Source organism: Zonotrichia leucophrys, chromosome 6, assembly GCF_028769735.1.
Source record: "Zonotrichia leucophrys gambelii isolate GWCS_2022_RI chromosome 6, RI_Zleu_2.0, whole genome shotgun sequence".
Classification (NCBI taxonomy): domain Eukaryota; kingdom Metazoa; phylum Chordata; class Aves; order Passeriformes; family Passerellidae; genus Zonotrichia; species Zonotrichia leucophrys.
In genome coordinates this window covers 6,576,401-6,598,434 of record NC_088176.1, presented here as the reverse complement: position 1 = coordinate 6,598,434, position 22,034 = coordinate 6,576,401, and the positions used below count along the sequence as shown (strand labels likewise).

General features: G+C 36.9%; 1 protein-coding gene across 1 annotated transcript in view; it reads right to left on the bottom strand.

The window, feature by feature from the left end:
- The window catches only part of PDZD8 (PDZ domain containing 8), a 53,979-nt gene that overhangs the window by 5,630 nt on the left and 26,315 nt on the right, over positions 1 to 22,034 (bottom strand). The window contains exon 4 of the mRNA XM_064716788.1: positions 1 to 163. Within this exon, the coding sequence (XP_064572858.1) occupies positions 1 to 163 (163 nt within the window). The remainder of the gene's footprint in view (positions 164 to 22,034) is intronic.

The window sequence follows — 22,034 nt, the reverse complement described above, 5'->3', positions numbered from 1 at the left end:
TGCCAATTGCCAGCAGTCTGTCTCCTCTCTGTAGATCAGCAGCTGCAGCAGGTGAGTTTGGAGTCACAGTTTCAATGACAACGTGCCCTGCATCCTCCTCCTTGGACTGCACAAGGCGCAGCGTGAGCCCAACGCTCTGCAGATTCCCCTTCACAAGTTCTGCCTGCAGAGAAAGAAGTGAAAAGTATCTCAGCAAAGCTGACTGCAAGGATTCAAGGCTACTAACAATAATTTAAATAAAAATTAAATTAAATTATACCATTTTATTATTAAAAACAAATTATTATTTAAAAATGCATTAGGACATCCATTGACTTCACTTAACTGATTTTCTGCCAACTAATTTTACCCCTTTGGAGATATTCACAGGAAGTCCCAGTCCTAAATAAAATACTACCATTAAACACAACCTCATTATCCATTTTATTAGGAGCACTGCACCATCAACCCTAGGTATCACTTTGAATGTAGCCCATTTATGTGTTATAAAACCTAATACTACGAGCAGCTTTCCAGTAGTCTGTGCAAAAGGGTGTCAAAACTCTTATGCACTTACAGATTGCTTAAGTATATTTAGAACAAATCTCAATTAACAATAGCCTAAAAAGTTTCTTCAAAGAGGCAAACCCTTTTCTCATACTTATTTTGCGAAATAAATAGAATTTAAATTTTAACTCAAATAACCTCAAATACCTTTTTAAAAACAAACAAATGAAAAAAAAGGACATCTGAGGTGCAATCCCTGTAGCTGGCTTTTGCATGACAGACCTAGGTAGGGATCAATTATTTACAGACCTCAGTGTCTGAGATCTTTGGCAACTTTTTTCCTAATAAAAGCAGTCCTTAATGAATTTAACAATATCATTTTTTCCCCTAAAGCACATTCCTTTTAGACTATTCCAAATGACTGTCTACCATCATTCCATCAACAGATATTCTATTTGAAAGGAGAACTCATATGTTTCAGCTTCAAGGATAGAAATTTAATTTGTTTTTTTGATTCCCAAGAAGAGAGAGGCCGACAGTGCAGAAACCTCCACAGGAAATTTTATATTTGGTTTCAATTTACTGAGTTCAGGTAGACACTCTTCTCCTCCAGCCTTCTGCATTTACTTTGTTGCTGTTCAATTGTGGATGTTGGAACTGTCTGGAGCTGAGGCTCCTCTTTGGAGGATGTGCTCCTTTACTCAGTCCATGGCTCTCTCCTTGGCTGCATGGCTGTCACTCCTTTGCCATAATCTTAATAGCACTGCATCTTGGTTCTTTTTTAATGGTAGTTCAGGTCTTTACAGACATAAAAAGGCTGTGCTGCTCTGCAGTTTGCTATAGAACAGCACTGAGTTTGAAGAAGCAGACTTGTATTAACTTTCAAAGCTTTGTCACTATTTTCTGCATTTCCTACAGGCACCTACTCTTTTTTCTCCAACTTCTATTGTAAGTCCCCAGTAATATATGTAAGAATAACAAGACCAATATAAGCTTAATTGCAGTTCAAAGACATAAAGGTTATTCCAGAATGAAACAAGTAAATAGTTGCCTACAAAAACAACCCTGATGGAGCTTTCAGGTTGATTTTTGTTCATTTGTTTGTTTAAATGCCATCCTCATTTACACCAAAACTACTGCTACATAATTAAATTTAAAAAAAATTAAACAATAAAATACTAAGCATTAAGAAACAAAGAAGTATTAGAAATGTCTGTGGAAGAAGACAAACTATTTTTTTTAAAAAAGAATTGCTCTTCTGCTTTAGCCCTTTATTTATATGCAATATAGCTTTAAGCTAGCACTTCACAAATGTTGCAATGTGCTGTATGGAAACAACATGAACAATTACTGCAATTTCAAACAACACTAATTGAATATTTTAACTGTCAAAAACACAAATGACACGAATTTGCTTTGGCAGCAGGCAAAGCTGCAACAAAAACAACATCCAAAGATCACAATAATATAACTGCACATTCTTATCAAACAATGAGGAAACCATTATTTCTGAGCTTTGCTCGGAGTCCAAGTACTCAAATCTCAGTTTTCCTATGATGGTTCCTTTGTAAGTCTCACTCTAAGTGATTAAGCTCAAAAAAATACTTCCAAATCATTGCGTTTGAATAGAAGAGGAACTATCATAATGAAGATCAGGAAGTAAACTCGCATTTAAGGAATGCTGACAAACATGAAAATTACAAAGGGCTGAAAAACAAATTATAACCACTTTTCCCCCTAATTTCTGTTAGTGCACTGAAGTAGAAAGCTGTTTAGTGAGAGAATTCCAGGAAAGAAATGGATGCTTAGAACAGTGAAAGGGGGGGAAAAAGAAAACAACAAAAACCTCAAGATGGTTTTCCTTTGAACACCCTGTTATTCTGGCCATTTAATTATACTCCTTTAGGAAGACATTTATTTTGACTGTATATAGTTTCTTCTGAAGTCTTACATTAGTTCTGCAGCTCCCAGCCCAGAACTGGAGCTCTTTAGCAAGACAAGATGTTTGAGAGCCCAGGCCCATCCAGGATGGACGCCCTGTCAGCTGTGCATGGCAGCAGAAGAGACATTGCTGTGAGCTTGTTCTCAACGTGACACAACTCTTGTCCACTCAGTCTCTGAGCAGACGAGTGAAACACCCACCTACTGCAGGAAGGGAGGTGGCCATCACAATCCCATCACAGGAGTTACCTCAGGCCAGCCTACTCCTTCCTTTTACAGTTGCTATTTTCTCATCTCTTCAAAAAATGGCCCAAAGTGATAAGATTTCTCCAGAAAGTCTTGTCTCAAAGAATGTCAGGAGGAAGAGCTGGTGTTACAACATCTGACTGTTTAAAGAAAGGCAGCAATGATCTCTAAACTGTTGGTACTTGCAATCATGGCAAAGTGCATGATGAGCAGATATGGAGAAAGGGCATAATTAGACAGTAAAAAGGAATAAAAAAAGCTACCAAAAGCTCTTTTTTAAAGTGCTTGTCAGTACAGACTGACACTCTGGAGTTTCCTTTGAATCCAAGAACTCCTTTGAGCAGAACTACACAGTGGATGATTTAACAGTGAAAATATTCTGGAGTGCAAAGACGAGAAACTCCTGAGGTGATCCCCAGCATTCCACCCTTCCCTCCTCCTCCAGGGAGAGACCACATGAAAGAAATGAGGGACAGCTGGGACCCAAGATATGTAGGTATCTCTGAACATTTGGCTCCCATGCAGGGACACAGCCTGCAGATTACAACATGTATGACTCACTGATGGCAAGGAGACTTCCCATATTCCAGCAGTATCTGATGGAAAGCTGTTTTTGGAAGGAGAGTGCCTTTGAACATAACAAGCAAAGTTCATCTCAACTTTTTTATTAACTTTGGCACAGTCACAAGCTTTCTCATGAAGTAAAGTGGTTTTATTTATCAACCCAAACCAGATGAATGGTTTTCTTGATTATTCTTTCTGGCACCTGCAAGAAACACCACGCTATATCTCAGGCTAAGATGAATGCAGGTGAAGCCCATTTGGAGCTCTCAAACATCCCCCACCCCAACAAGTTCACTCACAAACCCAAACATCTTTGTATACCCAGCACAGCTACTTTCTGTCTCCCCCTCAAATTAAGACTTGATAATAAATGTGAACAGCCAAAGACCTATTGGAATACTTAACACAAGGAGGGTGAAAATCGGCTAAATGACACAGAGGTTGGAAGAAAATTGCTAATAATGAAAGGACATTTATTATCAAGAAACCTTGCTGCAAGGGAGAAAAACTAACAGCTGCACCCAGGAGAAAGGGAAATTTTAACCAATTAGCTATACCATATTAAAGCAAGTTTATTTTAATTTGCTCTAATTAATAGCTTTGTTTTACTAGTTCCTGCAAACCTTAGTAGTTATTTAAATAAGGAGCAAGACAAAGCAGACATTAGTACTTCATTGTCAGTGACAGGCATACGTTCAATGTATTTTATATTGAAATAGTTAGAGCTAAATTGTATCACAGAGCTTAGAAAATGTATCTTAAAAAAAAAAAAGGCAAGCAATCCCCAGACTATTTATTAAATACTTGTTGAGATTAAAATGCAACAAAACAGGAATGACTGTCCTAGAGGGAAAAAAAAAAAGGTAGTAATTTCCTTAGTGTTTTATTATTAAAAATATCCCCAAATCCAACAATAAAACAAGAGAACACAAGATGCCAATTAACTTTAGAATTAATAGAACATTTTAATGTAGAGCTGTGAACACTTGGCTTTTACAGCACGAAGTCCACAAGCATCAATTCCACAGCACAATTTCACTGCCACTTTCAGTTCAATACTGGATGTGTGCTCTGGAAACACAATGAAGGAGAAAAATCACCTCGAGTCTCACAGCCTTTCCTTGCCTCAGCCCTGCTTGTTCTGAAAGCCCAGCAGTTGAATGTCAGTGAAAAGAAATTTTTCCAGACCTTTTCAAACATACCAGTACCGAACTCCACAGAGATTAATCAGAAGTTTACAGCTTGCTAGTATCGTTTAAATGGCCAAATATTTACATGAATGTCAAAATACGATGCAGTTTTAATCTGCAAATGCTTCATGAAATTATCAGTCTGAAATAATTTACAAATACAATGGGATGATAAATAAACATCCCTTTTACAGGCAACAGGCAGATGGGATGCCCTCTCATTTACTATTTACTCTAGAACTATGTATGAAGTTAGATTATTATTTGATTCAGAGGTAAGAATGCCAACAGTAACACTGTAGTCTCATAAGTAGAATCTAAGTTAACATTAGATACAGCACTTCCATTCAGAATTTCTCAGACAAGACATAATAAATAATGTCCATTAATAAATACAGAGATTACAACATCTAGGAAAGCGTGTACGACAATCTCATACCAGCAGTGCAACACTTTTCAGCTAAACTTTAAAAATTATTAGGTGCATACAAAAACATATAGGATAACTGGAGCAGCAGACCTTTGCTTTTAAACTTAACTGCTTATTTTCAGGAATTAAAAAATAAATAGTTGTTTTTGTAAGCTAAATTGTACACTGTAAAATAATGTGCAATAGTCTAGATTTGCTTAACTATTTGTAAGCATTAACATCATAAACCTTTACTAGAATTTAGTAAGCATGTCACATTCTTTTGAATAATTGCTAAAAAAGCTTGATCACCCAATCACAAATAAGAAATCTTTTTTTACTGACTTTACATCAACTAGAAGAATACTGTTTTTCCAAATTGTTCGTATTCCCCATTAGGTGTGTGTAACACTCCATGTAGCAGAAACTGAACCCATGTCAGTGCTGTACTGTGGATAAAAATATTTCTTTTTGGCCAAACCATCGGCATGGTTAAAGGTGATATCTTAGGCATTCTTGCAAGGTATAGTCCAATGCCTTTGGTGGAAAAAAGTGAGAATGTCTGTAAAGTATTACATTCTCCCAGACAACCCCGCACGCCGACAGGAGAGGAAGGAATATTTCATGTCAAACCCCCCAAAACATTAAAGTAAAAACTGGGAAGCAGTTTCTTCTCTTCAGAAGACTCAGTTCTTTGTATTATTGAAAAAACGTTTTTGGCAAACATCCTTAAAACATTGACTTTAATATTATTGCTTTTTTCAAGCCTATTACTGAATACAGTTATTATGTATGACCTGCACAGCAAAGAGGCTGTGAGATTATTTACAGGGGAGAGGAGGCACTGAAAGGAAACGCGTATCGCCAAACTCATGATTTGCTCCTTAGAAACATTGGGCACAAAGGGAATAAAATAATTTTCTTGTAATGTTCTGAGAGGATTTCAATCTATGGTTTAGAACAGGAGTAGGTGTTTTTCGTCTCCTTGTGTCACAGCCCTGAGGCCCAAAAGGAGAGCTTGTGGCTGTGGCACAAGTCTTTTCCAGCCCTTGTGTCCACAGGCACGGTAACATCAGACGTGTTCCGATGTAAACCTGGACTAAGGAATCCACGATGACAGAAACACTTTCATGTCCCAGGCACTGAGAAAACTCCCAAATACAGAAAGAGAAATGCTTTCTGAGCATTCAAGAGCTACCCCTGTTCTTGGGATGTTTAAATAGCTCAGTATCAATAAAGTATCCCTTAATTATCAGTTCTGCACTGTATTCACTGTTATGTCTTACACGTGCACAGGTGCAACGATGCACACATGTGGATGTGCCTCCATCTCCAGATTTAATCTGGGAATTTCCTTTAGTGGCTTCAGAAATGTTGAAACACACTGACAGAAGGTTTAAATAAAATAAAAAGCTGTAGTAACACTTACCGAATAACTAGACCATACAGTACAACAGTGAAAGGAAGGAAATAATCCCTACAATCAAATTAAATCTATATAGAAAATGGACTTAAGTTCTTTTCCTCCCCACTAGACAGAGGCATTAATTACAAATCACTCATTAGAAGAAGACTGATGGTAATGTAATGTAAAAGATAATACATTGGTTATTTAAAACATCAGTATAAACTACAGCTAGAAGCAATACACCATTCTAAGAAACCAACACATACTAGAAAACACACTTACAAACTTGGAAATTAATTTAATGATTTGTGAAATTATTTTTTTTCAAAGAATTAACAAAAGACTGCTCAAATAAAAATATGCTTCAATTTTTTTCCATAATGGAATCTAAATATTAAATCTAAAATTGCTACTGTTCCACAATTTGTATCAAGACTTCTATAACAGTAACTAACATCCTCTTCCTTGCTATGTGATCCTTCCTCCATGCCAAAGATATACACATCTTTAGTATCATTCAAGTGGAAATTTAAATGCATTTTTCTACCATTCTCAGGTTTACACTTAATCAGTTAATTTCAACAAACAATTTGATTTTTCCCCTCCATCTTTTAAATATTTTAACAAAACATATCAGGCAAGTATGTTGAATGAATATGTATTTTTTCTAGATATAAGAATGGTAGGTGAAAGGGGGGTGAAATAACTAAATTTATTAGTACACTTAAACATATATATGTGTGTGTGTGAGAATAGAACTTCAAAAAAGAAATCAAAAGGAAACTATCTACTGCTTATAAAAAAATTCCTGTTGAACAACAATCCTAATTATTGTTTTTGCACAGTTCCTTATACAGTCATAGCTGAGCAACTGCTATAAAGATATTCATATGCTCATTTTGCCTGGAAGAAGTAATTTGATAAAACTATTAAAAACTTAACATGCAAAACCAAAATAAGTTTGAAAAAGCTACCAAAATGGACATTTACCACAAGGAGATATCACCAAACAAAAATAAAGTTTCAACCATATTTTTGTAATTTCTCTTTCTGTTCTGTGCCTCTTATTCGATAGCTAAACCATTCCTTACCTGTACCCAACATTCACTCGAGTGTCTATAGTGGGTTTCTGGACCAAGCTGACCAAATTTTAGACATATTCAAATTTTAGACAGTTTTAATTAATTGGTTTTTTGCTTAACCTGGTGTTGTGCTTTCCTCCACTGCAGCTCTGTGTGCTGAAACCTGGTGGGTCAGGAGAGTTTTTCTGTACTCACAGCTGTCCTGAGCAGACTTCCATTTGCTTAATCCCCTAAAAAAGTTAACTTTTCACACTGCTCACCTTTCTCTCCAAAACCTCTGAACAACACACTCTGTCCTGAAAACAATTTTTATCAGTGAAACAAAGGAATCGGCCAACACTAAAAATCATCTTGAGATTAATTATTCACAATTTGTCTAGTACAAATATCAGAAAATATCTAGTGCAATATCAGGAAATAAGTTCTTCACCTTCTTTTCTTTGATTCAACACTGCCCATTTTGTAATTTCTGCATTTTGGCCATATATTTGCATTCCATACCCCATCAGCTGGAGCAGCTTTATAGGACTGGTTACACCTTGGTGTGTCCTTGAGTGTTACTGAATGAACAGGCACCAATGTTTTGTGGAATATTAGGAAAACCAAGTTTTTGATGACTATAAAACAGTGAAAAAAGGAAATGGGATGTTCTACCTTTTGCTGTTAATCTTTGCAGCTTTTTGAACTGTGGTCTGTGCACGGGCAGATACAACGATCTCAGATGAACACTGCATTTTTCTGTTTGGTTTGTTTTACTTTTAGGAAGAAGTGTACTTATGCACAAAGGCCCATATTTTCTTACTAAATAGCAAACCAGTGGGACTCATTTAACTTCTAAAACCCAAAAAATACAAGTTTAAAAATATGACGATCATTTCATTCTGAGATGAGTTACATACTAGGCCAAGATCATATTTAAAATAGCAATTCATTAACACCACAATATGGCAAATGTTATGCACATGTCTAACTTCACCATCATAAACTACTTGTCTGAAAAGAAATGTGACAATTCATCGTAGGAAAATGAAACATCTGCATGTCTGCCTGATGAGCACTGAAAACTTTAGACATCAGCAAAATCCAGAACAGGCTTGTTACTGAACAGAACAAGGAGCTGTATCTTATTTTCCCAAATACTTCTGACACATTGCAGGTACTCTTTGGCTAAGCTACTCCTAAAAATTGCACCTTCCAATTGCATGGTGAGGCAGGTTACACGACATGTAAAAAGCAAACTGTTTAGCAATTACCATGAATTGCTGAGGCATTCTTACAGCAATTACAGGACTTGAATGGAGGAGATAAAGACAAGGCAGCAGAAAACCTGCATTTAACTTTGAAGTGTCAAAAGCAGGTAAAATAAAGGCCTTCAGTCTTAGGTGGAGCTCTTCTTTGCAGAGCAATTTAGCACAAACACCAACATAGCTCGTCTTTAAGTGCTCTTACTCACTGACATCCTTTTAGTCTTTATTAAATTCAACTTTGATGATTTCCCTTGGTTCTGAAGAAATGACAAAGATCAATTTTTGTTTCTCTAATGTTATACAGCCATATAAGCCTATAAAAGGAAAAAGGCTTCCTTCAATATTGGTTAAGCAGTACTTGGTCATCATATAAATATTGTGTGCAAAACTCAGGCAGTCTAATAAGAAATACTGAAATAATGTTACTAAGTTCATTAATAATACCATGTGTGACATCAAAACAATAAAAAATTTACCAATCACTGCATTGCAAATTACAGATAAAGGAGACTGCTTCCATCTCACAGGTTCTCATCAAAAAAACTGAAAACATTCAAGTCTATGCATTAAAAGTAAACCCTCTAAAATAGTAATTATTTATATGTATTTTGGAAGTATCTAATTAATGGTGATATGACAGCTACTATTAATCTTCCTGCAATAAACTCAAAATATTGGACTATGAGGTGAAGTTCTTTATAATGGAACTAACAGACACAGTGAAGAGTTTTCTCCACACAGAGAAACTGCTGGGCAATTTTCACTATCAGACCCAGCAGCATTAAATATCTGAATACTGACATAGATATTGCCATCAGAACTAAAAATATGAAAAGTTATTATCCACTGTGATTACAATAATATGCATTACAGATGCTAGTCTCCATGGAAATAAGATATACAATATAATTTATATGCACTAAAAAGTAGTAACTCTTTGATTTCAATAATGGGCTTAAAAGTCACATTTTAAAAGTTTAGAAGTTACTTTCTGTCAGAAGTTTTCTGACAGAAAAGCTACACTCTCACCAACAAAGCATTAAGATTGCAGGTAATACAAATTACACTCTCATCAATAACACAGCCAAAGGAATAGGGACCTCACGTGCACCTAGAAGCTCCATAATCATACCATTTGAAATATCATAGAACTTAAAAGAAAAGTTTGTTTTTTCAGCAGAAACACTATTTTCTTGGCAACTGGTACATTTCTCATCAACATTAATGGCTAGATGGCCATTAAAGCAAAGCCCAAGCCTGAATAATACCCTGTGTGACCCACAGAGTGCTCAGACTCCCACATTCCCACCGAACGAGCTAAGCCCAAAGGAACTAAAGCAGATGTAGCAAAATGATTCGTGATCTTAACAACTCTTCAGAGATTAAATAGAAGACCCATCTGTATCAAAATGAAGTTCCTGCTGCATACAAGCCCCAGCCCCACCCTTTGCCCAGAAAATCCAGACCAACACTTTTCTGAAATTCTATGTTACCATGGCCAGAAGAAATGAGGATTTATATTTAACTTATTCCGAATAATTGCTGCAAGAAGGCCAAGGTTTTGTATATAATAATTTTTTCTGTACCTAGAAAGGCAGCCAAGCCACACTGAGTTGTTTTCAATTAAATTCTGGACAAAACACTGCAGTATAAACACACAAATATACAACCAGTAAAGGTTTCCACGACCATACATCTATTTCTGGTTATTTTGTTGAACACATCACATCAAATCAATTTATTTATGGTTATAGGGCACAAGTCCCTGGCAGGCAGTGAAACAGCAGCTCAATGTCACATCTAATTAGCAGCACCAAGACAACAGCACACCTAGAAACCAGATTTTCATTCTGTTACTGACGATCACCACTTATAAAAATTATCACAACTATCAAACTGAAAATATCTTTACATCAACGCAAATACTGACAATTCACTTTGAAAAACAAAATCAATAGCCAGCTCTATTGCCTCTGCACTTGAAAAATAATCCAGATTATTTTTTAATACACATAAAGATCAGTTCCCAATACACTCAAGGAATGCTTTAGAAACAGAAAGTTAGCTGTAAATTGGAATGCACATACCAGCCAGCTTTGCAACCGAGCTTCTAAAAACGCTTCACGAAAATCCAAACATCTGAACTTTTCACAGAAGGGATCTTTGTCTGCAGTGCTCTCTCCACACAACCAACGTGACCATAAGGGCCTAATAAAAAGTAGGATTTCCTTTCCCTATAGTCAGCTAGCTGAGTGACAAGAAAACAATTTGTGTTTTCTCCAGAAACCAATTTTAGACCTCTCTAACACTAAAGCATGTAAAAGAGATAAAAAGAAATATTCTTTCAGAAACAGCTTCTTAAGAGTAAACCCAAAAAAAGTTACAAGAGAAGCAGAACACTACCCAGAGTGGAAGTAAAAGTTCATTCCTTTTGACCTTTTTTTTTTTTTTTTCAGTATCTTCTGGCTCAGGGAAATAATAGATACCATTTCCTCATCTCCCTTTTGTAAGGTAAGTGAAAGAACGAATAGGAAATTATGTCAAGCTTAAAAACTTCTTTTACTTCAGCACTCACTATAACTTCATACACTCTGGTTTTATGCTCTATTATTTTTAAATTAGCAACATATTTTATTGATAGTTGGTGAAATATATATGAAAAATACCCACAGGATTTCATAAAGCAACATCTTTCTACTTCCCTTTTCCCCTTCTCTCTTCTGTCACCAGAAACCCAGCTTGCGTGGGACTGTGACCAATTACCTCTTCCACAGAATTCAGAACTGACTCATTAAATTGAAAATTGAACAAAGGATTAGTCAATACCATACAAGGCTTGAGAAATAAATCTAACTTTAAAAAAAACCTCATATTGAAGAAGATAGGAATAATTCAGCTTACTTAATAACTTCAATGACCCGTATAATAAAAAAAAGAAAATTGCATCCAAGAAGTTGATGAAAACTTGTGAAGTTATTTGAATACTTGGTTCAGACCATGGTACTATACTTGTTTGATCACCACAGTAAGGGCACTGGGGAAACAGCCCAAAAAAGGCATCGTTCATAAGCGGCACATTCAACACTAAGTATTCCAAAGTCTGAGGTTTCTCTTTTCAAGTGGTACTTGTAAAAATATTTCATTTAAAACCTACAGGCTTAAGACATTACGACTCCATAGAAAAAAACCAATGTGCAATGTGATGAATGATGAAATACTTCACAGTAAAAAGAAGAGAAAATCCTACAAAATTCCCCATAGCAAAGTTTCAGGATACAAAATTACAAATTTAATCATCAGCTTGCTCTCAACGTTATACAGCCACTTTCCTCCCACTAGAGTTCAATATTTTTTATAACCTCTATGACATACTAAAAAAAACCTACCAGAAAATGATATTTAGTCAGGGTATAGGGGGGAAAAAAAAAGGGCAAAAAGATTGGGTGATATAGAGATGGGAAGGGAAAGGAGATTGAAGACGGAAAAAAAAAGTCAAATCTGGACAGGGAATTAAGTTGCAGTTTGTAAATCCATGGTTGCACTATGACAGCAATACACTTATAATTTTCCCATTCCCATGGCCTCTTATTACTAAAACTTAATTAATTCACATTAACTATAAGAAACCAAAGGATTTAACTTAAAATTGATAATTTTCAATTATTTGTGTACAGTGTTACATTTCAGTACAGACATCCATGCATATATTACAATATATTAAGAAGGGAATTGCCTTTTTCTCATGAAAAAGGGGAAAAAAAGACAACCTGGGAGCTAAGAAAGCAAAACTATCAATGCTTTATTTTTTTACTTAGGAGTTCTACCAAAAGAAAAGAATAGAAAATAATAATGAATAAGAAAATAATGATGAATATATATTCATCATGCACAGCTTGCCCTTCTTCATGAACTCCTGAGGTCCAAAAATCCAGCCTGTGACTTAGATTCTTTCATACCATTTGATCAAGAACATTGCAAAGTAATTCAGCCTCAGGTAAATCTATCCTGTTAAGTCAGACAAACATCAAAATTAACTGTAGTTTAGATGCTTTCAGCAGAAACATCATTGATTCTTTGCCATTTTCATACAAGGACACATTTCTAAGTTAAAAAAGTATTTTGCATAGAAAGCAGACCAAGGTTAAAAATGGTATGCAAGGATCATAATTTGAATATAATGATAACATCGACCAGTGAGCTGTTAATAATTATTGAAATTATTGAATTAATAATTTTTGAAAGAGCTATGGTTTTATTACACAGACAGTGAAGTGCTTGCTACCATGGAGAATATCTGGGTTTTTTGCAGGCTCTCTTCCACAGCAGCTGCCAGAGCTGTGGTCACAGGGGCAATGCCTGCCCAGATGGGGACAAGTGGCAATGGTGGCAGCATCAGCCACGCCCAAAGGTGAGTGGAGAGGGACAGGGTGGTCCCACAGCAGCACCCTGGATGCCCTGGCAGCAGGACCCTCCTGGCAGCCAGGCTGCCCTGCTGGGGAGGTGCCAATGAGTGGGGGGACCTGAGAGCCAACCCAGCCCACAGAAACACTGAGCTTTCCACCTGGGCTTGCTGCAGCTCTCTGCAAAGCACTCACCCAGTTTCAGAACCCAACATCTTTTTATTTCTCTTTCCCTCTTCTCTCCTCCACCACCACAAACCCAGCTGGCTTGGGACTGCGGCCAATCACCTTCCCCAAAGAATTCAAAACTCACTCATTTAATTGAAAATTGAACAAAGAATTTGTCAACACCATACAATGCATGAGAAATAAATACAATTTAAAAAAACTCATACAAGTAGCAAAGCTCTGAGGACACAGGGCCAACAACACTAACAAGGACTAGAGCCAAGCTAGGCCACCTTCTTGGTTTAAGTCTCTGCCTGGGTAAACAACTTTTTTCCAACAAAGTTCAAACTCTATTTTACAAATAACTGTGCCTTCTTAAAAAATAATTCTACAGGTATACAGACACTCAGAAACATCAAAAAAGGAGACATAGCTAAATTAATACAAAGATGAGATTTTTCCAGTGAGTAATGAGACACTTTGAAATGGATATCAAAGTTATGCCTGCAGATTTCAGTGACACTCAGTTGACTTACCAGCCTTAAAGCAGCGTGGCTAAAAAATGATTTTTGGAAATTACCAAATAACAACATGACCATAAGGGCCTAATAAAAAGTAGGATTTCCTTTCCCTATAGTCAGCTAGCTGAATGACAAGAAAACAATTAATGTAACTATGTCTTCTTCAGAAACCAATTTTAGACCTCTCTAACACTAAAGCATGAAAAGAGATAAAAATTAGACTACTAACGATAAACAATTTTTAAAAATCTATACACTAGATAGATTCTAGTGTATAGATTCCCTAGATTTCCTTGCCAACATTCACATTACAGAGTATTCAAGACACATGGGAGCAATACTCAAAAAATGGAACTAAAGATATGCTGGGGAAGAGGTGAAGTGATAGAAACTCAAAAAAAAGCTTGTCTGCATCTACAGTGCACGTTTTCATATCAGTCACACTCTCTGTCTTACAGAAGGTGTTGCTTTAAAGTATTTCTGACCAATGGTTAGTTACTGGCTGCCTGCTCATGCAGCACTCTCAAGTGCTATTCCTTCCTTAAGAAATGCTATGTAGAAATGCATGATACCTATAGATTCATAAAGAGATGACTGTACACTTCAAGTTCATGACTTATTTGCAAAATTTTAACTTTTCAGTAACGACAAATTAACCACTGCTCTGCTATTCTGGGTTTATGCTACTGTCTCAAGAGAAATTCCACTTTAAAAAAATTTCAATCTGTTCCATTGACAGTAGAAATTTATACTCTTGCAGTTTGCATTTGTCAATACAGAACACTTGAAACTTACCCAGTAAATCTGTAGAACTGCTAGACACCAATCATCAGGAGAGCACATTGCAAGAAAAAAATAATCTAGCTTTCATAAGGAAGAAGAATCTCTTTCAGAAGCTGGTTGGTAAAGCTACTTCCCAGTAAAATGCAAAAATAAAAAATAAGAAAGAGTGCAAAATTCAATGTCAGAGATTTATTTCTGATATGGACAGAAGAGAAGAAAGAGAAAGGAATTTGCTTGTACCTCTCCCATTCTACAACTGCTTTGCTGAAAAGGAGTCTCAGGACAAAATCTGTCAAGACCCACACAGCATCTTCCCCTACATTGTTCTTCCTGCAGCCACAGCAGCATTCCTTGAGTCTTTTCTATTGCAGATTTAAAACATCTACCTCAGCATTTGAAGAGTTATACACCAGGTTGAGGATTTGGCAAAATCAAAAAAGGACCCTTTGCTCCTCTAAATTATTTCTGAATGTGCAGAAAAGTGTGTGCTGTGTCCAGGACACATTTCCAGTGTCTTTATAAGTTACTACTTCCATCTGTTAAAACAAATTCAGAAACAAAACTAATCTCTGCAGAAGTATTTTTTTTTCTTCTTAGTGAGAATCAGGTTCTTAATTTTCTGGAAAATCTCTTTTATTTTCATTACAATTACTAGATATGAGGGAATATTGCTTTAATGACCTCTCATAAAATCTGTTCCTCCTAGCAGCTATTTTTAAAGCTTGGGAATTAATTACAACTCTTGGTTACCTCAATCATATGCAACCAAGACTTTTGGTTCCTCATCCACTTCTACAAATCAGTTGGCAAGAATCTGAATGCCTCTGCTCACAACAGCAGCCAAGAGTTTGTTCTGAGTTATTACAAACATTTTTAGAATACTCCCTATTTCACATTCTCTTCCAATAGCGAAAGCTTCAACAACTCCAGCGGAAATAAAAATGTTTATCGAGATTGGCAAAAAAATTGTTTAAAAGAATGAATTATTTTCTCAAATATTGTTTTGCAAGGAGTAAAAATTCATCATAAATGTTCCCATGTTTTGGCTACATCCATTGTAGCCAGAATGAGGACATTTAATATTACTTTCTCTCTCCAGCAGGTCTGTACCTCAGATGTAATCTTGACGCGATTTAATTAAGAGTTTTTAGGCTAAAACCGCCTCCAGCCTGGACTGTCTGCTATGCAAAGCAAGTTTATTCCATCTGAAGTCATCCCTACAGATATATTCTTAGTCTAGTCTGAAGACTAAACTAGTATTTTTTGAATTATTTTTATTTAACTCATTGAAACGAGATAGCTCTGCTGCCCTCCCCTCCCTGTGTAACAGCATAGTCTGTCATGTACTATTTACCAAAAGTGAAAATATAATTTGAAGAAAAAAGACTCTTTTATCAATGAGAAGGAAGAAGGTCTGAGCCAGCTTGGCACTGACCTTGCTGGAGCTGGGACCAGATTACTTCCAGAGGTCCTTTCCATTCTAAATTACTAACTCCACTCAAACAGATACCTTGTCCAGATACCATTTTTCATCTTCTTTTGGACTATGTATAATTATAAAGAAATGCTTGGAATCAAGCCAATTTTTCTGCTGAGTGTTTCTGGTGATACAACCACATATTTCCTGGGAGTTTCTCAAACCTGTAAATAACATACATTAATCAGGCACTTTAAAGATTCCACACTAGCTAAATATTGCAAATTTCTTTCATTTATTTTTGTGTACATGTCCATAGAGAGAAGTCGATCTACAGTCTACACACAAGTCTTAAATCCAGAAATAGACTGTCATATTGGTGTGGTTCATAGTCCCCAAGAACAGACTGTACAGCTCAAACAGAACTGGACTCCACATTTCACAGAAATACCATGTGACTGAACAGCAATTTGTGACTTAAGTTACTTGTTGTACACTTAACTAGTCCAATGAAATGTGTAAATGTGCATCTGATTGAAACCAGTGGAATTCACTGCTTTGAAAGGGGGAGATTTACAGTGGAGATGAGCCACATGTTTGCTTGCACTAGAAGTTCTGGACACTGTAGTCCTATGCTCCCTTCACATGTAGATTACATTATTATGTAAAGTGATTGTTTTTAGTTTACAAGCTGCTGTACAGGCTATTCCTGATCTATTCCCACAGATGTGTGATTTACCTACTGTGGAACCTAGAAACTGATTTCTGCAATTGCTCTCTAAACATCAACTTTGTTATTTCTTGACTCTGCTGATGAACTTCAGGTGAGTCAATTCCAGTTTCTCAAGGGTCATTTATTGTATTTACAAGTATCAACATTTTGTTTAATGCATGGTCAACTTGTTATCCATGAGACTTCCATATCTATTCAACTGAAGTAGAGCAACAGATGTTTTTCATTATACATATTTATAAGTGCATGTACTTATATGGACAACTTATACTTAAAAAGTGCATATGCATTTTTATAATATATATGCTTTTAGATGGGTTTTATAATTTAAAAAAAGCCAACAAACAAAACACACAAAAAATATTTCTGCATATCTGCCTCAGTTTTCTAAGGAATTAGGCTTCTTTTTTCCTTCAGCCAAGGAAAATCTAAAGCTTCGATTAATATCAAATGGATCTGAGGGTGCACAGACATGATATTTGTTCCAAACTAAGCATCTAAAAATGGAAAGAGATGACAGAAGTATAGATTTGAATATACTGACTTTTGGTTAAAGTATCTGTGAAGACACTCATATTTCCTAAATTCTGTTTATCTCACCCAAACTCTGACAGAGACAGCCTTTTACCAGATTGCATTAAGGGAAATGCTCAATTTTCTAATGATTATTTACTCCTGATCACTCCTGATCTGCAGGTGGCCTTTGCAGAACCTCACTCTGCTCCCTCTAACCTTAATACACCAGGTGACCTTTTATTCATTTCATTTGTATGACGGGAATTGGCAATTCCAGGTTTGATCCCCAAGGCTTTTCCAGGACAATTGCTGCACTGCCCACTCACATTATTCTCTTATTGCTCTCTGCCATCATTACAGAGCTCTGGGAGAACATGCACTGCACTTCTCTGGGGAAATTTTTGCTTATAATTTTTTTTTTTTTTAAATTATGGAAACCACTTTTAAGATGCTTGGTCACCAATAAGAATCACTTATCTTGCACTGATAATTATCTTAATATTCACTTTTGCCTACAAAGTGAGATTCCACTCCTGCTATTCTACAGATAGAATAGCCATAGTAACTGGTAATGCAGTAACCATTGAAAATTATAACAATATAAATATACCACTGCTCTCATTCACTCTGTGTGGCCTCCAAAGCTCCACCAGACCTAGAAGAGACTTGTAAGACTGAGACAAGCATGTAATTTCTGGTTCAGCTTGTGATTGAAGAAGGAGAAAGAAAGAAGAAAAGATAAACAGTTAATTTGAGATAACGTTTAGTTAAAGAATTACATTCCAGGAAGGCAAGATGTGACACATGTAACAACACTGTATTACCTTGAGTTCAAGAATATGAACTACTTAAAGCATTTGACTTCATAAAAATAGTTATAATACATTAGACTGTACTCAGAATAAGGAATTCCTCCCACAAAATTAAAGGCTTTCTTTGCAGTCACTCAGTACATTTTATGCCTGTATTTTGACACTTGAATCATAAAATTTAAATTGACTAGACATCAACTATTTGTGGTGTATGGAAATTCATTTCTATCCCATTGAGGGGCACCAGATACCTACATTAAAAATGGTAGGTTTATTAGTTAAATAATTAATATAAATAATTATTTTATAGTTATTAATTAAGGATACTTTTAAAAATCTCCATTCTGAATTTCTTCCTGGTATGCAACCTGATGATGCTTTTGTTTAAGCTAATGTAATTTTTAATTCAGCCAGTGTAAACCAAACAATAAGAACAGAACCAAGCAGCTGAGATTTCTTGTATGGTCTTCCCAGCAGTTACTAATGCACTCCAAGTTTATAAACAGGTGAGATATTTATACTCAGAGCAAGGACAATATCAGATTCCTGAAGGGCAGAAGTTAAACATCAGCTGCTCTGTGACAACCACAAGGCCTTGCCTATCCTTTGACAACCTGCAGAAACTCCAATGTCATTTTCTCTTCCTTAACTGCAAGATGAACTTGCAGATGATGAACTGCTTGTGGCAGTAACGCTCAGACAGGTTCTTACTGAGCAACTGCAGTCAGGAAAGAACAACTCTGCAACTCTGTCATGTCAGACCTGCACACATCTCACACGGATGTTGGGAGGTAACTGGTTTTAGGAGGGTTTGTGAGCACCAAGTATCAATACCTTGCTATTTCTCAACAAGATTTTTACTCACAGCCACGGGCCCCTTTTTCACAACTTTTTACCCACTCTCAGGCTTTCTCTCTGGAAAATGTTTCTGTTCAGTAATTACACATTCAAGCACAGACTCCCCTTCCTCATTATTGGAGACACAACTGTTCACCAATGGAAGGAAAACAGCCTGCTCAACTTAAAGAGGTCTTGATTTGCTAGGAAATGTTGCAATATCACTAAAATCCATACATATGAGTAAATTAGCTCCAATCCAGTTATTACCTCCTTAGTAAGAACAGATCCCAGCCTCTTAATCTGAAAAGAAAATCTACATTAGGAAAAGGCTAATTATTATAAAGTTATCAGAGAATATATATTTTTAAAGCAAACTAAAGGGCTGAAGACAAAAAACTACAAACCAATGAGAATAGAACCAGCTTATTTTTCCAAAGCTGGCTGTAGATATCTGTGTTTAAGTTAAGTCCCTCCCCTTCCACTTCAGTCATGTGAGGCAGCCTCCAAGCTGCCAGCTCATCTGGCCATGCAATTTTGCAATAGGATGTAACAAAATAATTGAAAAAGCCATTCCAGAAATACTGAATTAGCCAGGAACCACTTTGTGTACTCTGGTCAATAAAACACTGTTATCTCTCTTACAATAAGCCATGCTGTTTATACAAACAAAGTTAGCTTTCATGCATCAGCCATCTATTTATTTAGCAAGATCAGCTATCACTGTAAATCAATTTCTTTGCGAATGAGAAAGACAGCTGCTGTAAAACCTACTTAAAACTCTCTGCTGCATTCAGTAGTTGGACCTGTTACAGAACAGGCAACAAGAATAAGGGAAAAAAATAGAGTCACCAGCACCACATCTGGTGACACTCTGAAACAGTCATCGCTTTTACTAGCATTTCTAAGGAAAAGGTATAATTTACTGTAAATAGCTACATATCTTTAAAAATGAACCAGTACATTAAAGTATGACAATAAAAGCTTACAACTGACAGTCAAACTGGGTACCTGTGTATCAAGGATGATACATAAAATAGTCAACTGAAAGGTAACTCAGAATCTGTACTACAGGTTGGCTATTCCATGAGTAAAAGCACAGCAAAAATGGGTTTCTTTTCAGATCAGCTCTGTAAAAAAGAGAACAGGACTAATCCTGAGTAAGCCTGAAGCTTCATGCAGCTTTTGTCCATCAACAGTCATAGAGAAAGTCTCACTAAGGACAATTCACCCAACATACCCAACTAAAAGGCTGGAGCCTCTTCCATGACTCTGATAAATCAGGAGGTCACTGCCACATTTTCAGAGGTCAACACCTTGAAAATATCAGCTTGGAAAACCTCAGCTGGATAGATAACATCACCAATGGCATCTGCAACACAACTTGGCTACAGAATCTAATGGAGATTTCAACTGGAATTAGGTGGCTTCAAATCAAACTTATTTCACTATACAAGACGAGTAGCTGGTTGCAGAACTCCTAAATCCAAGGAGCATGGATCAGCCTTGCTGACAACTCAGAGTAAGAGCTGGGCATGGGGAAGTGCAAGAACACAGAGAGCACTAACAGACATTGACTGCTTGCAACAAATCTGACTTGTTGAGTCTCAAATTGAAAATAGTAGATGAAAAGATTAATGGATAAAATAACTTGAGTGAGAAGAAGCTGTGCTGAGCAGTGCTTAGTGCTCTCTGTGTTCTTGCACTTCCCCATGCCCAGCTCTTACTCTGAGTTGTCAGCAAGGCTGATCCATGCTCCTTGGATTTAGGAGTTCTGCAACCAGCTACTCATCTTGTATAGTGAAATAAGTTTGATTTGAAGCCACCTAATTCCAGTTGAAATCTCCATTAGATTCTGTAGCCAAGTTGTGTTGCAGATGCCATTGGTGATGTTATCTATCCAGCTGAGGTTTTCCAAGCTGATATTTTCAAGGTGTTGACCTCTGAAAATGTGGCAGTGACCTCCTGATTTATCAGAGTCATGGAAGAGGCTCCAGCCTTTTAGTTGGGTATGTTGGGTGAATTGTCCTTAGTTGTCGGATCTCAAGATCTCAGTCCTAAGATGCTGAGCCACCGAGACCACCTTGGGGGCTCGGGAGTCCTGGAATGTTGCCAGAAGTGTCTGGTAGCTGGACTTTAACCCTACACAGGAGACGACAAGGATGAGGGCTTCACAGGATGAATGGTGAAGGGATTAGCTAATTAGAGGGTGAGACACAAGGTTTAGGATTTATGTACAGGGGGGTTTAGAGGAGTAAGATGGAGGAATTGGGGTGTGTCCTGTCCTTCTTCTTCTTCCTCTTCTCCTCCATCTTCTTTGGCCACGGTGGCACCTTTGGATTGGTTATTACTGAGAGTGCACCGAGTTATAAGAATAGATGGTATTGGGGAAAAATGATAAATATTGTACACGTAACAATGGGTATAAAGATACGTGGCTGCCCGGGAGGGCAGACAGTGTGCCCATGGCTGACTGCTGAGCAGATCTCTGGTGGCTGAAAGAACATCTTTTAGATAAACAATTAATAAACATAAAAACCGAAAGAAGAACTGAAGCCTCTTCTCGTCCTTCGATACGCGGGCTGCCCCAAGGCCACTCCGGGCCTTTCCAGGCCCCTCAAACAGCCGAGATAAACCGGACACTTAGTGAGACTTTCTCTATGACTGTTGATGGACAAAAGCTGCATGAAGCTTCAGGCTTACTCAGGATTAGCTCTGGACACAGGGAGAGAAAGGAGCAGGGAAGGGAAGCCCCAGCCTTGGATGCACATGCTGCATTTGGACTGCCTGCTGCCAAATGCCAGAGAGGAGCAAGCTCTGCTTTGTGCCTGCCCCAGCAAGGGTGCCCATGGCCAGGATGCAGCACAGCACAGCTGCTGATGAGCAGGGAACAACTTCCAGGTCAGCCTGTGACTGAAATAATGGCATTGGGCTCTAAGGAATGATCTGAATATACACTGAAATAAACCCCTCTGGCAGTGGGGTTTTTTAAATGTTCATATTGAACAGTTACTAAGTAATAAAGAACTACAGTGCATTTTCACAGAAGGTTGTTCATTAAATCACAGTAAAGCTTTCTGAAGCTCCAAGTCAAAAGACTTAAATGTTTAGGATGAGACTGAAAAAATCCTGATGGCCTTCAAGTTTATTTGAAAGACAGATTACAGCATATTATGTAAGGCACAAATCTCAGAACTATTCCCCATTGTATTTACAAATATTACCAAGTTTTACAAGATCATGAATTTTCATAAAAAGTGACATTTTCAAAAAG